General features: G+C 48.2%; 1 protein-coding gene across 1 annotated transcript in view; it reads left to right on the top strand.

Moving 5' to 3' along the window:
• Positions 1 to 1741: 1741 nt before the first annotated feature.
• Positions 1742 to 23784, top strand: part of bcl2l1 (BCL2 like 1) — a 28748-nt gene continuing 6705 nt past the window's right edge. Inside the window, exons 1-2 of the mRNA XM_080015567.1 lie at positions 1742 to 1816; positions 4465 to 5329. Of these exons, the coding sequence (XP_079871693.1) occupies positions 4715 to 5329 (615 nt within the window). The 5' untranslated portion in view covers positions 1742 to 1816; positions 4465 to 4714. The remainder of the gene's footprint in view (positions 1817 to 4464; positions 5330 to 23784) is intronic.

Here is a 23784-nt window from a genome sequence, read left to right as displayed (position 1 = left end):
TGTGAATTGTGACAGTGAATCCTTCCATAACCAGCTGTGTTATCCCGAAAAAAATCCCACTTTCTGGGAAGAATATTTGGCCCAACGCGGAACTGGAGTGCATCCGGTTGTCATGGAACCCCCCCCCCCCACACCCCATCATCACCCCGGTTGCCGCGGCGACCAAGATGTTTTTGTGACGTCATAACTGGCCCTGAAGCCAACCGTTTCTGGGGGTCCTGCATCAGTGCAGAACAGACAGAGCAAGAACAAGCAGCTATCAGAAGAAGAAAACGCAAACTGCTTCTGCGACTTGGTGACCAGTGTATTAGCAGGTAATTATATACAATAAATCAAGTCTGATCACAATATAAGTAACATTTTATAATGTCATAATATAATCTGACTGATATAATCTCATGTGATAGAAATTAAGCACGATGATAATATGATTAAAGATGTAGAATATGACATCTGATAATAAGATAATATATTATATAGTAATGTAAAGTAATATAAGATAATAATAATACCATCAGATTGGTACCGTCTCCACCCTACTCCACCCTGCAGTTCCCGAGCCACGTACGCGCGAAACACGTGGAACCGACGGGCCCCGGCCCCTCGCTGCTATATTGCTGTGTGCGGGGGGTTCCGGACAGCGTTTTGGGAGATGTTTTCACTTTTATTTTTATGATTTTAGTCAAATGTTGCTGCTGTGGGAAAGGAGAGCGCAATAACTGATCCAGTCCGCGGTAACTAACGGACGTTTTGCGCGTACACGCACACACGCACGCACGCACATACACACACACACACACACACACCAGGCATACTTTTATCATTTGGTTAATAATGAATTAGGTAATAGACAGTCTTGCTTTCATCAATCTGATGATGGATCAGGATGGATTTAATTTCAAAGATGTAAACCTCCAGGACAGAGATGTTCCAAGTTTAGCCGTTGGGGGTAGGCAGAGTCTAGTTTGAATTGTCGGATTTGGACTTAAAAGTGTTGTTCAGGTCATAGTGAGAGTATGGAAGGCCAAAGCCAAATAAAATCCAGATCCCATAGAGCTACTCAAACCACATAATTTGGGACTGGAATATTGCAAAAACACAATACCCGCCTCATCTGGGTATCCAACCTCCAAATCCAGCGGGCCTTTGGTCATGATTAGAATAAACAGTTATTCCACAGGTGGCCACCGAGGGGCGCTGTCTCTGTGGTGCAACGGTTTAGGCTGCAGCAGGGCGCTGAGATTTTTTGGGGGTAACAAAGGTTACCATGGAGATCGGTGACATCCTTTGTTTTGGGAAGTGGAGACTTTAGGGGGGGGCCTCGGTAAACCGCCTCCTTCCGCGCTGGAGATATTTTAACCCGTGTGGATCCACCAACACGGGCCGGCGTATTCAAACTGAACTGTTAAAAAAAAACAAGTGTTTATTTTTAAACGCTCAACTTAACCGGACCGGAAGTCCGCTCACAACCAGGCGCTGCACGACTGCAAGCGGGCTGGCAAATAAGTAACATTTCAAAAAATCTATATTTATTATGACTTTGCATTTATTTTACACCTAATATTTTTTTGCAAATAAAAAAGTGATTTACGTGCAGGACTCTCCCATTGACGGATTCGCTTCCTCCACTCGGGCCACTCAGCGCTGCCGACGCTATTTTGTGGGCGGGGCCACGCGCAACCCTCCCCTCTCCGTCGACTGGCCCCGCCCCCTGCTAGCTCTGCTAGCCGTGTATGCTAACGCAAGCTATGACGGCTGCGATGTCCCCCGCTTCTGGCTCCGCCGCAGACATGCTTTTATTAGGACAACCCCGCAAGTAAGACCCTCTTTCTTTCGCGTTTATTACGATTTTTTAACTAACAGCGGGCTCGTCGCTACCGCGACTGTTTGTCTTTTCCGGCGTCTACTGCTTTGAAGAATGCGCTGCTATAGTAATGTGATTCCTATCTGGCTTTCTCCTTTATCCGCTTTCCTTTCTAGCCCATCTATATAAACATGGATTCAGGTATTTATGTATGCATTAATACATATATCTATATATGTATCTATATATCTACATTAAATATATATTACATCGATATGCTTCGGGTGTGGACCGTTGGATCATTTGACATTTGTGCGGTTTCCGTCCGTTGCTTTTAAACTGCGAATACGCGGACGCACCGGGAGCCAGTCGCACTGACAGCCAGCCATGTTCCATTCGCAGGACGGGCTGTGGGGAGCTCCGCGGCTCCGGCGTTTTAACGCTCCGCTGCGGCTGGTTTTGGATGTTTACTGCGCTGGACTTGGAGCACAGGGTGGTGTTTTTTTTCTGTTTTTTATTTTTATTTTTTATTTTTTTTTAATTAGTTGTATTGATTATTATGTACATACACACACACACACACACACGCACACGTTAAATTGTTGATACAGGAGTTTATTCTTCAGTGTTCATTTTTAGGTTTATTTTATCCTGCCTAATTTTCATTATTTTTTTATTTTTTTATTTTCTGGGGTTCGTTGTCAAATTGCCAAATTGTTCCATTTTCTACGTATTTTATACGTTTATTATACATGGTCATTTTCTATTATCGATAGGGTCTTCGTTACGTAGGCCGGGCGTGTGCGGCGGGGGAGGAAGGGTGGGGGGGGGGGCGTGTGCGTAAGTACGTACGTACGTACGTACGTGCGTGCGTGCGTGTGTGTAGGGGTGTAACGCGTACGCGTGGGCACCGCTCAGACGCAGCTGAACGCGCGGTGGAGTACGTTCCTCCCGTGGCCGTCGCCAGCGCAGGCTCCCTCTTCGGGACCGCGCTCCTTGTGGGAAGAGTAGCGGACCGAGAGGGAACGTTACCGGAAGCACGAGTCTAGGTTTTAAAACTTTTTTGGTTTTCGCCCTCATTGATTGGTAAGGTGTTGAGATTACGCTGCTTCTGTGTTGGAATTTGTAACTCTCGTTAAGGTTTGTGCCATTGATGTACAGGCAATTAACACAAGTCTTATAATGTAATAAATCGTTTTAATAATATTACAATCCATACAATAATATTAACATCATACAATGGATGTGGATAAATGTTATTCTAGGCACAAGATAAAGCTGTGGGTATAAATATAGATCAGTATGGTTTACGTACGGGATGAATCAGTATGTATAGAATACTATGGACATGAATAACAATGGATGCGTGGCTTCTGAATTATGACCATGTTACGGGGACTGTGATTGGCTGGATTCCTCGCGGAGCTGCGGTGTTTACGTGAGGCTTGGATGGTTTGTACAGTGAGGTCCGACCACGTGCTGCTCGGGCTGGGGGGGGGAGACCATGTGGCCGCTGTAAACACCACTGATGCCCGTTGCTTAATTTGTCCCAGCCCGCTCTGTAATCACAACCCGACATAAAATTGTTCCTTAAAAAAAAAAAAAAAAAAACCAAACATATGTTTTTAACGCTCGGATTTAAAGAGAAAGCTGGCAGGGGAGAAGAAAGAGAATGCTCCCCATTTGTTCCTCCGATCGAAGTTGTTGTCTATTGTGCTCTGTGGGGTGCTGCGTTACCTAAGAGCGACCGTCCTTATTTGCGTGGAGTCTCCTCTGTCGTCTTGTCTGATTGTTATTATTCTAAGTTTTATTTGATTTGATTTTTTTTTTTTTTTTTTTTTACCGCCAGTCATCCAGATCGCAGACACTTAGGACCAGAAAGCTCTAGTCAGTTGGAGTTAGTGTATCAGGTCATTGTTTTGGTGGAGCCCCACTCACTGTGCTGCTCTACTCCCAGCCTGGCACAGTGACAGCAGCAGGACTGTAGAATAGGCAGACTATCCAAATGATAACTTCCAATAAGTCACATAAAATGACATAATTTCGATTTGTGGTTTGATGTCTTGTGCATTGTCTGTATATATACATATTTATTCTTTAGTTATTCAGTATATCACACTATGGCAGGTCGATAATGACTTGACATAATGACCTTGATAACAATAATGAGAGAATATTTTGGGGATGACTGTTGGTGCTTTTGTGAGGCGCTCACACTCAAGAAATATTTTTAGAAATGAGTCACATTAGTAATGTGGATATTATGACTAAGCAGATGGAAAGGCATTAGGTTATAATGGTCCATGAAGTTCAGAGAATTGAATTTTTTTGCTGTGATTCATCAACATTTAACTCTTGTCACGACGCGATGCCGACGTTCTATTGTATTGTTGATGCGATGCAGATCACTGCCCGCACCAGACAGTGACCGTCGAGAATTCTCCGTCGAGACCAAGCTGTTGGGAGAGCTCAGATAAGGATGTGGTCGTCTGTGTGGGCTCCAGCCAGCTGCTCCATATGTAAAAGTCCAATTAGAGAGATGCACTTTGACCCCACCTGTCCAAATTTCCGCAGGCGCCTGAACCGCGTACACCCTTAGCCAAACGCTTTGTTGTAGGCTCAGACGGACGTTGACCTTTTTATCATTGTCTCCCCCACAGGGTCTGAGCTGATTCGTCAGCTCTGTAAAGGTTCAATTCTCACCCCCCATCTCTGTCCTCTGGATATCAGCACCGTCTGAGGGGCTGACCATGGTGGTCTGAACAGAGAGAGACCAGAGGGAGAAGAAAGCCCCCCGCCCCCACACGGCACTGTGTGTCGCACCACGTTAAGGGACCAGAAGCAGAGGAGCAGACAGGAGGGGAACATCCTGCAGTGGTGCTATAGGGGAAAAAAGCAAAACGCTTGAGAATGTCTCAAAACAGAGAACTGGTGGTTTCCTACATTAACTACAAACTCTCCCAGAGGAACTATCCCTTCAGCCACATCGGACTCACCGAGTCACCAAACAGGACTGAAGGAACACCGCCAGCAACGGGGGCCGAAGAACAGCAGGCGGCCACACACCCCAACGGGGCCGTCAACGGCACGAGTCCCGGGACTCCGCCGGTGTCCCCGCTCCGACGGCAACGTTCGCCGTCAGTAGAGACTGCAATGACAACGGCGGCGGCGGGGGCGGCAGCGGCGACCCCCGCCACCACGACCAGCCTGGACGAGGTGAAGGAGGCGCTCAGGGACTCGGCCAACGAGTTCGAGCTGCGCTTCGCCCGCGCCTTCAGCGACCTGTCCCTGCAGCTGCACATCACGCCGGCCACCGCCTACCAGAGCTTCGAGAGTGTCATGGATGAGGTGTTCCAGGACGGCGTCAACTGGGGCCGCGTGGTGGGGCTGTTCGCGTTCGGCGGGGCGCTGTGCGTGGAGTGCGTGGAGAAGGAGATGAGCCCGCTGGTGGCCCGGATTGCCGAGTGGATGACGGTCTACCTGGACAATCACATCCAGCCCTGGATTCACAGTCAAGGTGGATGGGTGAGTCAACCAGAGTTGTCTGTATGCCAGTGATTGTCGGATTCACTGTGGGAGTGGTTGTCGAGTGTGAAATGCAGTTAGTCCTTGATACGTGTATTTTATTTTTATTTTTTTGCAAGCGGGGATGTCCTTGTCGATTTGTGTTTGTTTGTGCGCGTTGCTCTGTTATGGACTTAACGCCTTCGCTGCTCCGCGGAGGCTACGATTACAGTTGAGAAACCTGAATGAATCGAATACTGAGGAGTTTCTCCCCCCCGATAGGGTGGGGATTTTGTAAGTTTTAATCTGTGATTGGCTGCGCTGTTAGCCACACGTGTACAAATTTGTGCGGTATCTCAATTCTGTTGATATGCTGCTCACAGCTGCGCTCCATGAGGCTTGAACGTCCTCTACCTTTGTTGTGCTGTTAGCATATCCTCCAGGGAAGGGAGGGAGGAAGGTGGAGGAAGACCCCCTCTCCCCTCTCTCTATCTGAAAAAATAATTGGGCATATTTCTTTTTTTGGAAGTATATTTTCTCCATTGAAGTTGCCTTCAGGAGAACAGCCTGATGTGTAGGTTTTGAATGTGGCATTCCCACGAGCACGTTAGGCCGAGAGGTGACAATACCTCTGGTTAGACACCAGGGGAAGAATATTACCAAAAAAAAAAAAAAAAAAGTACACAAAGAAAGGTCTGTGTGTGCAGCGGTTGCTGGTGTTGGTAGTCCACGGTCAGCAGCTGGTTCAGATGGACCCTAATTGATCAGCTGCTCGGAGCACAATGAGCAGAATCGAAAGCGGGAGCTTAACAGGATCCAGCAGGGCTTTGCTAACCGGATAGCGCTCTCTCTCTCTTTCTCTTCCACCCTCTCTCCCTTAGTGTCCCTCCTGGGGATCGAAGTTCTCTCATCACCGAGGGGGATGAAGTCCAGGGCTTTTACAGATAGCCCTTTGTTTTACCCCTGGATGGTTGATTGGCTCTGTCCTTTTTTTTCTCCCTACACTATCTGTCCTCTTTCCCCCCCCCCCTGTCTCTGGTTCTATCGTGTCCTCTGTTCTGTTGTGTTCCTCCATGATGTAACTGAGCTGCAGATGAAAGCTCTGTTCTTTCCATGGGTCAGCTGGCAGTCTGCTGCCCCAGTCGTGTGTGTGTGTGTGTGTGTGTGTGTGTGTGTGTGTGTGTTTTTCCGGGTTTGTATTGGTGTGTATTATGCAGAGGCAGCTACAGGAGCGTTAAGGTCAGCTCTTTCCTTTGTGATGCTGCGGCTGCCGTCGGGAGGGCACGCAGCTGAGCTGAGCAGGGGGGGGGGGGGGGGGGGGGCTGTTTATGTCGCTCTGTGGCAGTATAGGGCCAGGTCGGAGGTCGATCCTATGGAAACTGGCCTCCGATTGGATGAACGGTCGAGCCAGAGACCAAGCCCCATTGGACAGGCCGTAGCGGTGTTGTCGCATTGAACCCATGAGCTGAAATGCAGGGGTTTGGGCTTAGGGTTTGAACTGTGGAGAAAACAAACTAAAACAAGGCGGAGGAGGGTGATGTCACAGAGAGGCAGGTGACAGAGCGTGAGTTTTATTTTATTTTAGGCGTCCTGTGTCATCTTCTTCATCCATCACAGGATCCGCAAGCTTAGCCTTTGTCAGGTTTTATTCTATTTTAATTTTTTTTATGTTTTCAATTTTGACACAAATTGTGAATGACCCATTTGTTTTATGGGCAGCCTTTTCAGGGCTGACTTTTTTGAGACAATTGCAGCTGTAAAATATTTTAGGTCCAAAACCTGCCATTGAATCATAGTCGGTCCTATAAACTCATGCCAGCTTAGGAAACAGAAGGTGGCAAATTTTAAAAGGCCACTGTCCTCCTTGGTCGAGAGTGGTCTTGAAATACAATAGAGTCGCTGTCGGCGGAGGAGACATTTTACACAGTTTACCAGAATTTGTTGGGTGGCGCGTACGATTTTCAGTTGACCACAGACCACACGGTGAGCTATGTTTAGTCCAATTTAGTCAATAACACTTAGATCATAGAAAATGTGTCATTGCCTGGAATCAAGGCACAGAACAAAGTTGAACGCACTGAAACTATGACAGTAACTGTCAATCATTTACATTGGTGTTTCAGAGCCAGATTTAAATACAACCAACAGAACACCGTTGGAATGCAAAGACGAAATCAAACGTGAAGAAACTGTTGCATAAAAGTGTGATTTCTTTGAACGGTCAGACACCAAGGTGACCGCTTTTTACTCCCCAGGCAGGTCAGTCTGGTACCCCCAGTGGCAAAAACCTTTCCCATTGCCGTCGCTGTTGTCATCATGAGTTTGGACCTTGGAACGGCAAGCACAAGGACCTGTCAGCGGGGTTATCAGGCCCTAGCACAGCTTTAAAAGTAAAACCAGTTATGTCCAATTATATGCTGTCAGTCCTGGCACCAGTAAAAGGACTAGCAGCATTTGGTCTTTAACTGCGGGCCTGCGGTTGACCTTTGACGAGGGCAGGAATAAAGAGAGTCGCAGCGATCCAATTGAGAGGCGGTAAATTCCAGACGGCTTAACGTCTGATCTGACTGAAATTCTAAAACCTTTCCGTAATTCGAGAAAGCGAAATTGAACAAATCTACATATATGTCCTTCAAAGACGCGGCTGGCTCTTGTATTGCCTCCTTTTCAGGCAGCGGTGGCTTAATGACGTTGTGGCTTAAAGAGCACTTTAAGTTTAAAGCTTTTATCTCTAGAATAACCATTTCAGAATACAGATACACTGGCTTTTAATATGGAGAGAATGGAACCTCTTTCATTTCCAGCCACCTGGGTACGAACCGCGGCACGCTTTACGACACTACGTCACTTGCTTGGTGTTTGGCTCCAGTTATTTTACCGTTTTTTTTGCCTCGTAAAATTTATTTAAAAAAATTATACACTTGCCAGTCAAAATGTCCGGTCATAATGCTCATAGAACATGTAGCCTTACCACCTCGGGCCAGTGGTGTGCCCAGCAACTGCATCTCAGCCGGCATGCGCCAGCCCTCACTTTCATGGCGCCACAGGGTTTGTTTCACCCTCTTGACTCGCACGTGTGAGCCAATCTGTCAGGCCGAGCACATCTGGTGCATAAACTGGTAGCAGGGGGCCAATCTGCACGCCCTCCGGCGGGAACCATGGACTGAGTGCTTGCCGAAGCGGCGTGGTCCGTGCAGGGGGCGCTGTAACCACGGTGTACATTACATTTGCATTTGTAACAGACTGTTATTACAACATGACTGATAGGGTTCAAATTTGTCCTGTAAAATAAATTATTTTCGGACACTGGACCGGATATTACGACAGCGGTGTAAAAACTCAGAAACCAGCCAAATACCAAAAGTTACATGATGCTGCTTTAATGGCCTATTTAAATATGTGCATTACCTTCATTAAGCTGCAACTGTTGTCCAAGGTCGATGACCGTCATGGGACCGTCATGTGAATCATCAGCACAAACAGTAAAAGGAGAAATAACATCCTCTGGTGTTACATAATTCTGGAAGCGCGTAAAGGCACAAGAGGAAATGCAAACTTTTAATTCAGCAACTCGGCAACAAAACCCACCGGCGGCGTTGGCACACACACGCAGCTCAATTCATTGTCACGGCCTGGTGTGTCACCGTGCCCCACAGATGGAGAAGTGAATGACTTGAGGCTGAAGTGAATGACTTGAGGCTCCATGGAGCGTTCACGCCCACATTTTTCACTTCTCCCTCTCGCCACGAAAGGGAAAGTGGTGTCGTGGCCGCTTCCTTTCTCTGCGAGGCCGGAGAAACCGCAAACGGCGGGTGTGCAAGTTGGGGCCGGAGCGCGCCGCCGCTTGGCCCGATTTTGTCTATCCAAGAAGATAGCGATTTACCCTACCTTGTATAAGTTCCTAGGGAAAGCCCAATCTTTGCCTTGGACATGCATTTCAGAACACGCAATGTCAGACATTTTTTGCCCAACGTTATCACCATTCATTCCAGCAACAGAATTGACTACCACGACGTGATGACGTCTTAACTTCATCGCAGTACAATAGCGCCCAAAGACAATCTTATCACATGACGCCCAATCCTTATTTTCCTTTCCACCTGCCCATTTACTCGAGTGCGTAACGCACTTGGCCGTTGGCGAACGTGGGAACTCGAGCGGGCCGGCACGGCAGGCAGGTGTTTATTTTTTTTTGTTTTAAAATTTTTTTGTTACTTGTTACCTTTTGTTACCTGGTTAAACATTAGCCTCGCCACATCCAGGTCACTTCCGTTTTCCTTCACTCACTCATCCTCTTGTGTTATAATGCTGCCCCTACCTCTCGGTGTTTGCGCCGCAAAGAAAGCAAAGGAAATAGAGTAAGAGGAAATGGACCGTGGAACCACACCCTCGTTCCCTACTGGTACACAGCACCCACCCATAGAGCTCAGGGTTTGGCCGGGCAACATGGAAGAATTTAGATATCGCCTTTGTTCTCGCAGGATTTCACTCAAAATGCTTATACAGTACATAACAGTTGGTCGTATCTCGTCATCGCCATTAGCTTAGACCACAAAAGGCTCCGCTGTGACACAACCAAACGTCAATTTTATGGCGATACAATACTATAGACGGATGATCAACTAAAAACACAGCTGTTTGATCCCCAGCCCCGCTTTCTCTTCTCTCTCTCTTTCTCTTTCTTTCTTTCACGGAATTGATGAAAGAAATGTACCTCCCCGGGAAGGAGACCTCGACTGCACCTTGCCGCCCCCCTACGCCGCCAGGCCGAGCTCGTTTGGGAGCTTCCCGGACCGCCACAAGGCGCTTCAACGGAGCCAGATCACAGCCGTGACTGGTTTTGACGTTACGCGTCCTGTGATACATCGTTTAATCGTATACAAAGGTTTTTGGTTTTTTTTGTTTTTGTTTTTTTTAAGAGACCGCGGCGGTCGAAGCTGCATATTGTACGATAATAAGGCTCCGGGGGAAGGTGATAGAGGTGGAGGGTAGATGGCAGCATCGACATAACAGCGTTTTAATGGTGTTTTTCATACATCCACATGCACACACACACACACACACACACACACACACACACCGCCACCCCTTCCTGCATGGCGGAACAGGGGCGACGGCGGTGATTACTCAGTGGAGATTGAGTCTGCTCAAGATGCGGGGGGAGGGTGGTGGGTGCGGGGCTACTGGGTTATTACCAATTATAGATGAATAATATCCTGACCCACCGCCGCTGTGGGGAAGGAGGGGCAATATTTTTTTTTCTCCCTCTGCCACATCTTACCTGGTCTTCTCTCAGCTGCAGACTTAATAAAAGGCTGAAACTTGTTTACGATGCGCTCCTCCCGCGTGCGGGGGCGAGGAGGGAGAGAGGGGAACGAGGAGTGGGGGGTGTTAGAAAAATGACTGTTAGCCTAGTTAGGGTGTAATGGAGGAGTCAGGTGGACCTTCGTGGGATTCTCCAACCGCAGGTCTCGTTGCGATCCAGATATTGATTGCGTAAAACTTGCTGTCGCCCTGGGGAACGGTCGCGGCGGCGGCTCTCTAAGCAGGTTAGAAAACCGCGGCTGTAATTGGCTTGTTTGGACGAGGGAGGGGGTTGGGGCACACCTGAGTTGCCGTGACTTATTTACCGCCAAGCAAATTGGGAATTGCGTACACGAGACACACAAGCACACTTCTTCTTCTTCCTCCTCCTCCCCCGGTTGTGTCGCGTCTTATCCGTTTGGTTTCTTTGTGTCTCCATCCTCCTCTCCCTGCCCCCCCCCCCCCCCCCCCCCCCCCCCCGCTCTAATTAAGATGCACATAGGATAGGCGGTTAGATCCGCGGCGTCGTCAGTCAAGGTCCTACAGGAGTCTAGGAAATCTCTCCCCTGGGACCAATCCCGCCCCTGCCCTCCGTCCTCACTCCCCCATCCTCATTCCTCCATTACTCCCTCCCTCCCTTCCGCCTCTTGTTGTTTCTCCCTGCATCTGCTTCTCCTCTTTTTCTTCTTCCTCGCCTCTTTCATCCCTCTGCTTCCTTCCTCCCTCGCAACCCCCCGCCCCCCCACTCCGATCGATTTCTTAATCTCTCTTTCCTTTCCATCCATCCATCCATCCATCGCCCTCCAATCCCGCCCCCACCTGCTGTCCTCCGGCTCTCTATCTCCATCCATCATCTCTCTGTCTGGGTTTCCTCCCGTCTGTCTACCTTTTCCTGCTATCTCCCCCACCTGGCTTGGCTTCCTTCCTGCCTCCCTTTATTATTCCCTCTCTCTTTTTGCTCCGCTCTCCCACTCCCCCTCTCCATCTGAACGCCCCCCCCTAAAAAACGACCTGACCTACCCCACCTGACCCCCATCCCATCCCCACCCCAAGCCCAAACACTGTCCTCGTCGCCAATCAATCCGGATCAGTTCATCGATTTGTTTTTCCCTCCCTCTCTGCCCTCATTCTTCCCGTCTGCGGACTCTTTTGCGACTTTATTTATTCACCAGCACCAGAAAATCGAATCGAACGTGTTCTTTGTTTTGGGGTGGAACGCGTGAGCGGGGCATCGGTGGGCCGTCGTGCATTTCAACATTGTTATTTTTGTGGTGGCGTGCCGCAGATGGGAGGGGACAGCGCCTAGTCAGACTGGTCATGTGGCCTCCACGAACAAAGGACCTCTCTCCCTGTGCGCATACACACACACGGCATGCTGCTACACACAGGTGTGTATCACTGCTTCTGCGGGAAAAAACAATATAGAGAAATATATATATATTTTTTATCAAGCCTGATGACTGGAGTGTTGTGATCAGCCCAAAACTTTACCCTTGTGTATTAATCTGGTTCTAAATTACGACACACGAGCATGCGTGTGCGCGCACACACACACACACACACACACACACACACACCCACACCCACCCAAAAGCCGTTTTGCATCAGATCAATGGAAGGCACTTTGGTTCAAGCGGCGTCGATAAGCAGTGTGAATGGCAGAACGTTCGGCAGTGGTGGGTGGCTTTATGTAGATTGATCTCTCAACGTTTTCACATGAATGCGGGCATTCAACCGTGTGTGTGTGTGTGTGTGTGTGTGTGTGTGTGTGTGTGTGTGTGTGTGTGTGTGTGTGTGTGTGTGTGTGTGTGTGTGTGTGTGTGTGTGTGTGTGTGTGTGTGTGTGTGTGTGTGTGTGTGTGTGTGTGCGCGCCAGTTTGATGGTGTGTGTTTACTGCCTGAAAATGGCAGTAAACAGATGGGATGATTCAGTTCCCCCTGGTTCCATCGCAGGAGCATCAGCGACAAGGGGTGTGTGTGTGTGTGTGTGTGTGTGTGTGTGTCATAAAATCCGTCTAAACAGATCATTTACTCAAAAAGCAATAAGGCTGAAATGCCTTTGAGAAAATTTGAGATAGTTAAGGTCGAAACTGTTCTTTACAGCTACTTATTCGTGTGGTGTATACTTTGACATGTCCCCAGTTTGCGTGTGTGTGTGTGTGTGTGTGTGTGTGTGTGTGTGTGTGTGTTTTTGAGAGAACATGCTCTGCAAAGCACTCTTGTCAAATCACATGTCCGTTATTCATGACTTGTCTATTTACTTCTGTGTATCCAGGCACTTGCAGATGGAAATCTGCAAAAGGCCAAATCTGATACAGAGCCTCCCTCTGCATTTCCCCACATTCCCATGAAAAATAAACACAATAAATAACTAAATTTGAAACAGAATTTGAATCCCATCTCCTATGAAATGATGGAATAAATTGACCGACTTGGAAAACCAATTGGAGCAATTAACAGTCCAACATGGGCGTCTCCCAACCAATAGAGCGACCTGGTTGAGGTCGCTCTATTGGTTGGGAAAAGCTGTAGCGCACGCGCGCGCGCACACACACACGGCAATTAATGAGGCGCTCAATCAATCAAATCCACGGGTGGGCGGCAGGTCGGATCACAACATAATTATCATGTATGTCTTATTGAGAGGTTCCGCTTTGGGAGCTCTGCAAAGCGCAGGGTGTTTTAACACCCGGCCACAGGTCAAATATCACATGAGGAAGCGATAGCCACGGCCAGACGGGCTTTTTTACTGCTTAAAAAAATAAATAGAAATAAGAAATTTAAATGATCAAAGCGTCCTGGTTGAATGGCATCTTCATAGGGTGATATATATATTATATATATATTAAATATATATATACATATATATATTTTTTTATGACACTTGGAATGTTTACTCTTCTTCGCCCCCGTCGCTCTCCCTCATTGATGCCTCATGAGAAAACGTCGATACGCTGCGTGGTATCCAGCTGTGCGCGTTATGGGCGAAATGTGCAATTATTGGGACGACAAATTCTCAGGGATCTGTCCGAGGCTGAGACCCTTGATCCCATACTAAGTCGCAATCACAATATTGTTCTAAAAAGGTTGCAATTAGATTATTTACGCGACTCAATCAGCCGTGTGTGTGGGGGCGTGTCTGCAGTTTAGCAGAATTGTGTCCGCAGCGCTCTCTCTCCGCTATGCTTTGCTTAGCTGTGCAATCGGGTCACGAGCGATTTTTTTTAAAATGTTTTTTTTATTTAATTTTATTTTTCCCCCCGTCGTCTCCTCATTGAGCTCTCTCCATCCCCGTCCTCCTCCTTCAGCCCACACCTTCTCTCTCTCTCTCTCGCCCTCGCCCTCGCCCTCGCCATCTTCACCGGGAGCTCAGGCCTCCGCTTCTGTCTCCCCTCCCGCCGCCTCGCCATTTCTCCCTCGCCTATTGCTTTCGGTCCCTCGCTCCCTCTATCTCTCTCTCATTTTCTCTCAATTCTCCCCTCTCCTCCTCTATGCTCATATCTGTGATCAGATTAGATGCCGTGTCTGTCGAATTAGCGTGTCTCGTGCCACATATTAAGTTGGTGGGGCGGAGGGCGAGAGCACCCAATTTAATAACTCCACGCAACGGGACAGAGACCCCTGCGGATGATAAAGAGCTGGGAGATCATCATCATCATCGCTGGAGGCTTATTGGAGGCGAGGCGGGGGGGGGGGGGGGGGGGTGGTTGGTGCTGGGGGTTAATACAATAAGGAAAAAAAAAAAAAAGATAGCTTTGTTGTTCACCCCCTCCAATAAGAGAGGGTGATAGGAAAGGTCTGCGGGGATTGATAATTTCACGCCGTTTGGTATCGTCTGTTAAGCGTTTACAGTATCGCCATGAAGGGAAATCGTCACGGTCATACAGTTTGACAACCCTTTATTGTCAGATGGTGAACTACAGTTATCCTAAAAAATTATTTATTAGATGTCGCTGAGCCCTAATCTCGGTGCCACGGTGTCATGGAAACCATGCAAAGTGCTCTGCAGCGGTAATTGAACCCCCCCGGGCTCCACTAATGGGAATGTCTGGTGATATAAGGCCACGGTACCAATATGAGTTGTTTTCGGCTCTGCTCGCTGCATACCTTCTTTTCTGTGTTTCTTTCTCCCTTTCCCTTCGCTTCTTCTCCTGCACATCTTAATCTCGTCCTCTTTAACGTCTCTCTTTCTCTCGCGTGCGTGCGTGCGTGCGTGCGTGCGTGCGTGCGTGCGTGCGTGCGTGCGTGCGTGCGTGCGTGCGTGTGTGTGTGTGTGTGTGTGTCTCTGGGCGCGTGGATGTGAACCGGCGGTGAAAAAGCCCAAAACTCAAATCATTCCGTACATGGGGAATGAAAGAGGTCTCAGCGGATAAAACGTCGAATTCTGCGCCTGCTGAGAATCTCTCTCTCTCTCTCTCTCTGTGTTTCCTCCAGACAGATGGTCGTTCTGAGGGTCATGGTGAGGTTGTCAGGGTGTCGCTCTCTGCCTCTCTCTCTCTCTCTCTCTCTCTCTCTCTGTCTCTCTTGCTGCCTCTCCTTTATCAACACACTCATATAGAGTTGGGTATTAATTTTCAGTCTTGTCTTTCTGTCTGCCACACATACAGTAACCTACACATACCGATCTTTGTCTACGTCGCTTCTGTTTTTTCTTAAGCGGTGTGTGTGCGTGTGCTGCGTGCCTGTTTGGGTTATGGTGACAGAATGGGGTATTTGTGAAGAGGCAGAGCCCCCCGCCTCTCCCTCAGGAACAAGACAGGGAACAGATTGGAGTCTAAGCCTCAATGTCCTGACTCATTAATCTTCTCTTTAATTCATGGCCTCACCTCCGGTTCAACACACACACACACACACACACACACACACACACACACACACACACACACACACACACACACCTCTCCTCCATCACAAAAACCCACACTACCTCCGCAGCCCAAAAGGAAAATGAAAGTGTAAAAAAGCACGGCGTTTTGGCAGAATCAGGCGAGACTCGCGGTTGAGGAGGTCAAGGACGTCTGCCATCACTTGCGAGGCGGAGATCACCCAATTGGGTTCTTTGGCAACGACTCCATGATGCTCTATATCGGAGCGGTGTACGGGAAGCCCGAGGAGCGGCGAGATGGAATGATGGATCGAGTTCACGCGCTGTATGCGTGATCCTCCCCACCGGTGGGCTACACACCCCAGGGGGCTCCCATTTCCCCAACTCCCCGTGTTCTGTCTCTTCTAACCGACACACTCCCTGAAATCTGGCCCCGGGCAATTTGTCACAGGGCCGCCGGAGTTTCCGTCCCCTGGATGCCGCTGTTGTTGTTTTTTTAATTCCTTCCCTTTCAAAAAGGCTTGACATCTCTGTTCTTGGTGCCAAGCGCAGCCCGTACAAGAGCACGGCGTTTCTCGCAGCGAGAACCGTCCTAGTTCCAACAATGCGGGGAGAGGAACTGTTGTTTAATGCAAAAAAAAAAACCCCCAAAAACTGCAACGTTCATCCAACAGTAATGAGCTTGCAGGCGCTGGGATGGAAACAAAGATACGGGCAACCGAACATTCCGTCATAGGGTTTCGGCAAAGCCCTTTTCCCTTGGTCCCGACAGCCCCTGAGCTGATAATCTGTGAAGAGAAATCGGTAGTCAGGGGAGGTGCGGGCAGGATACGGCGGAAATGATGAGACGGATAAAGTAGATAAGGAGGAACAGGCCTTCACAGCGTAATCGCAGAAGGTCCGGCAGTAAGCAGGCAGCACTGCAGCCCTATGTTACAGAGACAGCTGAGGTAAAACCCGTTGACCATTATTGTAATGTTAAGTATATCTGAGCGAAACTCGCGGAGATGGCTGCGAATCCCGATTCGACTGACAAAATTCTGAGTCTGGTCCAGCCCCTTAAAAAAATCGTAATCTGAAAACACACTATTTCTATTTGTTTTGTTTGGAGAAACAGGGAACGCGGAGCCACGGTGGGTGGCAGTTGTGCGGAGGTGTCGGATCCTATCAAATAGGTGCCGGTCTCCATCGGGGAGGATTTGGCACAAATTACGCCCTGCACATAAGCAAACATTCAGTAAAACAACAAAAATTGTCCGCACCCTACCCGATGACGAAGGCGATCAGGATATAGGCGATTATCTCAAAGGCTGTGATCACACAGTGATCCCATGATGCAGCCAGTGGACTGTTCCTCACAAAGCACACCATTACTCACACGCAGAGGATAACGGTTGACCTGCGCGTGCCCCTGCTCCGAGAGGAACACAATGTCACCGAATCGAAAGTTTGGATGCTCTTATCAAAGTTTACTCAACAAACAAAAACACAGTGACCGGCACCGGCACCCCACAGAGACGCCGCAGATGTGCACGCTTGTGCAATCACCAAAACTCTCGGAGTTGTCTCATCTCACCTGAGCCCCATTAGGGTGTTGGCGGATGACGACGGTGACGGCGGTCGGCACTTCCCCTTTTCACCGCCTAAGTGCGTCCCTTCCCTGCGCCAACTTCCTCCTGTGTTCTGCCGCTGCTGCCAGATTCACCTGCTGTCCCTCTATGTGCGCTGCCCCCGTGCGCCGCGCACAATACCGATCCTGTTACCATAACAGCGCTCCAAATACCAGGCCAAACTAGGGCAATACAAAAATCCAATTTCCTAGGTTGTGGCAAACAGGTCCCATATGAAAAGTGACCTCTATTCAAAGAAACATGTTAGATGCTGACGGTAACCTTTTTTTTGGGAGGGGGGGGGGGGGGGTGGATATCATATCTAATTGATTATGTTCCAAGGACCCAAACTAACAGTGTGAGTCTTTGTTGTTATCATGTGAAAGTAACCGATTGGATCCAGAAAGTACCAACTTCTCCCACGCTTTTGTATGGAGCTCCTTTCATTTTTCATGAAACAACTTGTGTTCTGCCGGCCATCGTAAGCCCCCTTCCCACATGGAATCAGTAACATTGCCGGATAGAAATGATCTGGTAAAGACTACAGGTAGTCATTCCCACGTTGGCCTCCTTTACGGAACAGTTCCGTGTGGAGTCTGTAAAGACTCCGTAGAGACTGGACATGTTTCAGTTTCTCGTCTTTGCAGCCGAGCTGCCACGGGTCGCTGTTTTTCAGAATGTTTTCTGTTCTTACCAAAAACAAATCATTTTTTAAATATTTGTGTGAAAATAAATATTTGTAAAAACCTTTCTGCTTGATTTGGATTCCACTCCAACCCCTACTTTACGCCTTCCCACACTCTTCCATTGAAAGCCGTACTGGCCTTTTCCCCGAAAATTATGCTAGGCCGAGGGTGGCGAGATTTACGGAACGACTGTTGCAGAACATGGCTCCTTTTCCCACACGACGCCAACACAGAACATCGCCAGTGGATTTACGGCTTTCAGTGCAAGTGGGAAAGGGACTCTAGACTCTAATGGAGCAGAAACCACAAACTGCTGTCCAGTGGTGTTTTATTCTTTTGGAGCGTGTACCGTGGATCCCTGTCTGGCTACCAACGTCACAAGGCCTTCACTGTCCGCTCGTTCGGAGGCCGGGCCTTGAACGCATTTAGCACTAACACACACATACACACACACACACACACACACACACACACACACACACACACACCGGCTTCAAGAATAACAGCAACAGTGACCACTTTCCTTTCCTTAGGTTTCTGTTTCCCCTCTCCCTCACACCCCCTGTGATTTGTTGTTGTACCCCCCCCACCACCACCCCACCAACACCACCACCATTACCATAGTAACCACACTCTTCACTCTCCAAGGTCACCAGCCACTTAGTGCCGAGGGAGTTTTGGGTAGGGTGAGGGTGAGGTGGGTGTGTGCGTGCGGAGGTGTGACTCAGCAGACTCTGCTCTCTGACACACACCCACACCACGCACACTGAGACCTTCATTATACAGACGCAGGGAATTCAAAGTATCCCCGGGGGGGGGGGGTTGTGTATGTGTGTGTGTGTGTGCGTGGTTTTGAGGTGATGTGTTTTTCTCCATAATTTTGTTATCATATTCGATGGAAGCAGGTCAAGATTAGAGAGAAACATTTCCCCCTATTTCGCTGCGATGGCCCCTTCTGGTCAACGGGACTGCCTCCACACGCAGTAACCTCTCTCTCTCTCTCGCTCTCTCGCTCTCTCGCTCTCTCGCTCTCGCTCTCTCTCTCTCTCTCTCTGTCTCTCTGTGTGTGTGTGTGTGTGTGTGTGTGTGTGTGTGTGTGTGTGTGTGTGTGTGTGTGTGTGTGTGTGTGTGTGTGTGTGTGTGTGTGTGTGTGTGTGTGTGTGTGTGTGTGTGTGTGTGTGTGTGTGTGTGTGCTTATTTGTGTCCCCATTTCCCAGACTATATCCTCCGCTCATTAAGGACAGATTAAACCAGTTTATTTCAGCCTCTTGCAATTCAGAATGACACACACACACACACACACACACACACACACACACACACACACACACACACACACACACACACACACACTCGCTCTGTCTGCATTGGGAGTGTTTCTTTGCGTCCTTTCCGGGACAGAGCTGTTGCTGGCACTCTACGGGAACATTCTGGATCACCGCTCAGCGTTTCAATGTGAAACAATGTGTTGCTCATCGGCGGGACGACACGTTGTTTCATCGCCTCACTATCCGGCAGTTTCGAGCGTCCGCTGGATCTGGTCATGTGCCCTGTAGGTTGCCGGAAAGCGGTCCAGCCCCATCGAGAGGGGAGAGGTGGTTCAGTTCGGCTCCATCCGTCTTAAGAACCTTCTCCCCGTTACGAAACCAACTGAGGGTCATAACACTGGACTATGTCACACCAACCTCGAGTTTTAGCACTGAAACTGGAAATTTTCAAGTCTTAAGTCGAATTTGTATGTAAGTTGGAACACTTACATACGGTTCACATCTAGCGTCGACTAGTCAAATGTTCGTCTTAGTACATTTAACCTTAAACATCTTAAATAATAATAATAATAATAATAATATAGGAATAATAATACATTTAGCAGCAGGCAATAATACACGGGGTCCGTTTTATTCCTTTTAGGGACAGGTGTTTTTTTTGTTTCTGTGAAATGCATCACGAGTTTCAAAGGCTACAAACATCGTGGACTTATTTCTCTGCTGCCTGTTGGTTAATACCAACCATTGAATGAAACTATTTATTTAATTTTATTTAATTTTCTGACAATAGGCTTTACCGAGCTCTGTACGTAAGTCGACGTTGGTGACCCGGGGACTGCCTGTATATCATATTCTGGGGGGTTTTTACGTTGTTCTAAATATGATACTCAATGATACTCAAGCCACGATGACACAATTGAACTCACCCTTAATAAACAAAAGAAATTGACTTACTGGCAATTAAATTTAAAACTGGGGCAAAAAAAATGAGAAGGGGAAAAAGAAATTGGACCAAAATATTTGGAATATTTCCAGATTTGTATTATTTTATAGCTGACTAAAGGGAAATTAGTTTTAATCACAGAGCACAGATCAAAGCGCTCCAAACAAAGAACCAGTGATGTTGTGTTTGACAAGTCCGATCACCCCCCCCCCCCCTTGTTTTATTTTTTTTGGTTTATTTTTTTTGCAGAAGTATTGACTGAGTCTGTTTTTCCGAAGGAGGAAGAGGATGTCGCACGTTAATGATCTATCTCGTCTCTGTGTCGAGGGTAAGGGGGGGTGGGGGGTTGCACCACCTCCACCAGTGTTCTGCTAATGGTGCAACACCGTAGCAACTCTGTTATTATGACCGAGATGCTGATGAATGGGGAGGCGTCGCCAACACAAGTGAAACGTTTCAGTACCGTGACGAAGGAAAAGCAATGAAAATGGACACCGGGCTCCATCATCTTGCCGATACTAAGAAGTAGTAAAAACACAACATCTCAACCTACGCAAGTCTATTTCTTTTTAATAAGTCACTTCAAATATACTTCCAATTCATCTGGCTTCAGCTCCTCCGTCGGGACCTTTCCCCATGCACTTGTCAGCTGATCCCAGGTCGCTATGGTAACCCAGGTTGCACCCAAGCCCCGCCCTCCAAAGCCAATTTGTGGGAAGGTTGCCAGATCCTTTTTCCCCCAAATCTTTCCCCCTCAAAAATCCGGGCGATGAAGAGACAAAGGCGTGAGTATGTGAAAGTGAGGGAGGAGGGTAGGAGGGAGGTAAACCAGGGGTTTAACCTGCCCGGCGGGACCAAAAAAAACAGATTGAGTCGGTCAGACTGACAGCTCTGAGACAGCCTGAGCTACTACTCAAACTGAAGATTAAAAAAAATATATATGTATATAAACACACACACACACACAGACCCCCTCCCGTAAATTACAGACACCATATTGAGACCGCTAACTGGGTCGGCAGTATCCCCCCCTTACGTCGGCTCCACTCCAAAAAAAAAAAAAAAACCCCAAGGAAGTGAAGTTAAGAGATTGTCGTCAGATACATGACAGAATGTTGTCCTGCATGAGGGCGCCCACAGGTTCACAAATATTTTAAATCCTTTCAAAAGGACGACTCAATGTGTGTGTGTGTGTGTGTGTGTGTGTGTGTGTGTTTGTCTGTGTGTGTGTGTGTGTGTTTGTCTGTGTGTGTGTGTGTGTGAGAGAGTCTATTGCAGCCTGCGCGTGACAGATCTGCTCAGGCAATATTATAGTATTTCTAGTTGTCATGGCAACTTAAATATATATATATATATATATATATATATATATATATATATATATATATATATTTTTTTTTTTTACAGTGATGTGACTGTAGTGGACGCCATGGTAGAGGGTTGAAACTAGGTCTATGTCTATTTGCATATCTACAGTATACAGTATATGGTCTTGATGATGGCCATTCTCAATCTATCTTTATGCTCATGAGGAACATGCCTCAGCGTGTTGTTGTCATTTGTTTGGAGAAGACACTCCTGTCTCTACGCCCACATTCCTCTGTTCCGCTCTGCGTCCTGTCACGAGAGCTTCGGTCAAAGTTTATTGTGGTGAAGTTGAAGCGGCTTCCTGCGCAATTCTGGCCTTTTCCAACCGTATTTGGATCAGGCGAAGAAATCATTAAACACAGTCAGTGTCAACAAAGTCGATGGAAGTTTTTTTTGAAAAACAAGTCAATGACACACTCGCAATATATATGAGTCACAAATTATTGACTTCCTACGTTTTCAATCTCCAAAATCGTTCAGCCTGCCACCTTCTGTATCACAATGGGTTACAGTACGGAAACTTTTTAAGGCCACATTGGGCGGGCGTCATTGCCAGAGCTGCCCTCTAAAGCATCATTAACTCACTGCTATAGACAGATTGTGTGACTGTGACTCAGGCTCTGCCGCTGGTACCTTGCCCTGACATGTTGTTAGAGGAAAAAAATCAGTCGCGTCTTTAGCTCCAGAGACGTTTCATGGCCAAAATGTTCCCAGGCCACAGGAACTCGAGGGTAAATAGACAATGTTTGTGCCTCGAAACTGCAAGCGTTGGTGTTTGCAAATGGCAAAATCCCAGTTGGAGATCCTTATTTCAAACCAATTCTTAGTAACTTTGAATCAATTGACTGCAGTTGCGTTGGAAACGACGTACACGCACACACACACCCTGATCCGAGTCTTACTGTGTCACAGGGAAGTTATGCGCTTACTTTCCCCACTGTCACATTCTGCACATTTTTCAAGGAAGGTGTAGCAATGTGAGCGCGCCCTCAAGAATGTTTGCCCACGGACTTTGGAAAGGTAGTTTTGTGTGGGGGTGTGACGGCTGAAAAGAGGCACCGTGGGGGGGGAAACCAGAGAGCTCTGGGGCTCCCTCGCCGGTATTGGACCAAAAAAACAAGAACAACTTGAGCCGTGCAAAACTGGCACCCGAACCACCCGGCTCGAGGCTTGGAAAAAAAAAAAAGTCTCGACACCACCACCACCTCGAGCTGTGTAGCCTTTTAACCCCCGCACCTTCAACAATTTGGACAACTTGAATGAGTCGCTCAAGAGACTGAGGTAATCTCCGCTTATCTCTCCCGCCCCCGCAGGCTCGCTTCTCAGAAGCCCTTGGCTCAGAACGTGCCGGAGTTGCGTTTTCTGAGAAATTTGGTTACGGACGCCCGTCAGCTTTTCCTGAACGCTCCGCAGTGAGCCATATCCTGCGAGCGACGCGCGGCGCCCAGATACCGCTCATCCTGTGCCACTCTGGCTGTTCAAACTCTCGGCACGGCGCTCCCATTGTTTTCGCCGCGCCGGTCCCGTCGGCTGCGTCGGAGGGCGGGGGAGGCAGGGCCCGGCGAAGGGCGTGGGAACGCGCGTCGCGTATGTAATCGGACACGAATGCGCGGAATGCCTCAGGAATGAGGGTCCTACTCCGCCGCCTGCGTCGCGGTTTCAGTGCCGCAAACTCCGGGAATAATATGGGGGTTGAATCTCTCTCTCTCTCTCTCTCTCTCTCTCTCTCTCTCTCTTTTATCATTATTTTCCCCGTGTCTCTTTTTCTCTGAAACCGCCCCCATGCTCTCCATTTCTGCCTCCCCCTCTCTCTCTCTCTCTCTCAGCATTCTTTCTCTGTTTCAGTGTTTACCTCTCGGTCCCTGTTCTCTCTCTCTCTCCCTCTCTCCCTCGCGCTCTCCCCCCTTTCTCGCCTCCTGACATCCTTTCCTGTAACAGCCCCTTGAAATAAAGGACCTTTTGTGTCAACTGTGTACTTGAAAATGAAGGACTTCAGATTAGCAATTTCGAAATCCCATTAGTCCGGCATTGCAACATCACCCTTATTGGGTTCGGGTTTTGTACATCCCAGGATATATGATCTATAGCATCTTACTATTTGTGGGGATATTCTTATTTTTGCACATTTCTTGTGTCACTTTTTGAGCTTAAAAAAATGTCATGAGTGTACCATCCACGGGGAGGATCTCTTTCTAACTTCTACAGTATGTGATGTGAGCCTATGTTGTGTTGACTGGCTCCTCCTGGTGCCGGGATGAGGAACTGACGCTTTTTGTGGCCTTTCCCTCGTTTCCAGGAAGGGGGCTGGGCTGGTTTTCAGGATTGCAACTGGACCTGCGTGCCAGGGGGGGAGACACTCTTGAGTGGCAGGCCGTGCGGTAATGACAGGGAGGGTTGACATTTCCTCTAGCGACAGACATCCCCCTCCGCAGGGACCCGAGAGTCAAATTCGAAAATCGATCATGTTGCAGTG

The sequence above is a fragment of the Zeus faber genome (assembly GCF_960531495.2).
Source record: "Zeus faber genome assembly, chromosome: 15".
Classification (NCBI taxonomy): Eukaryota; Metazoa; Chordata; class Actinopteri; order Zeiformes; family Zeidae; genus Zeus; species Zeus faber.
The sequence above is the reverse complement of the archived record's forward strand: the minus strand, read 5'-3'. Positions and strand labels throughout refer to the sequence as shown.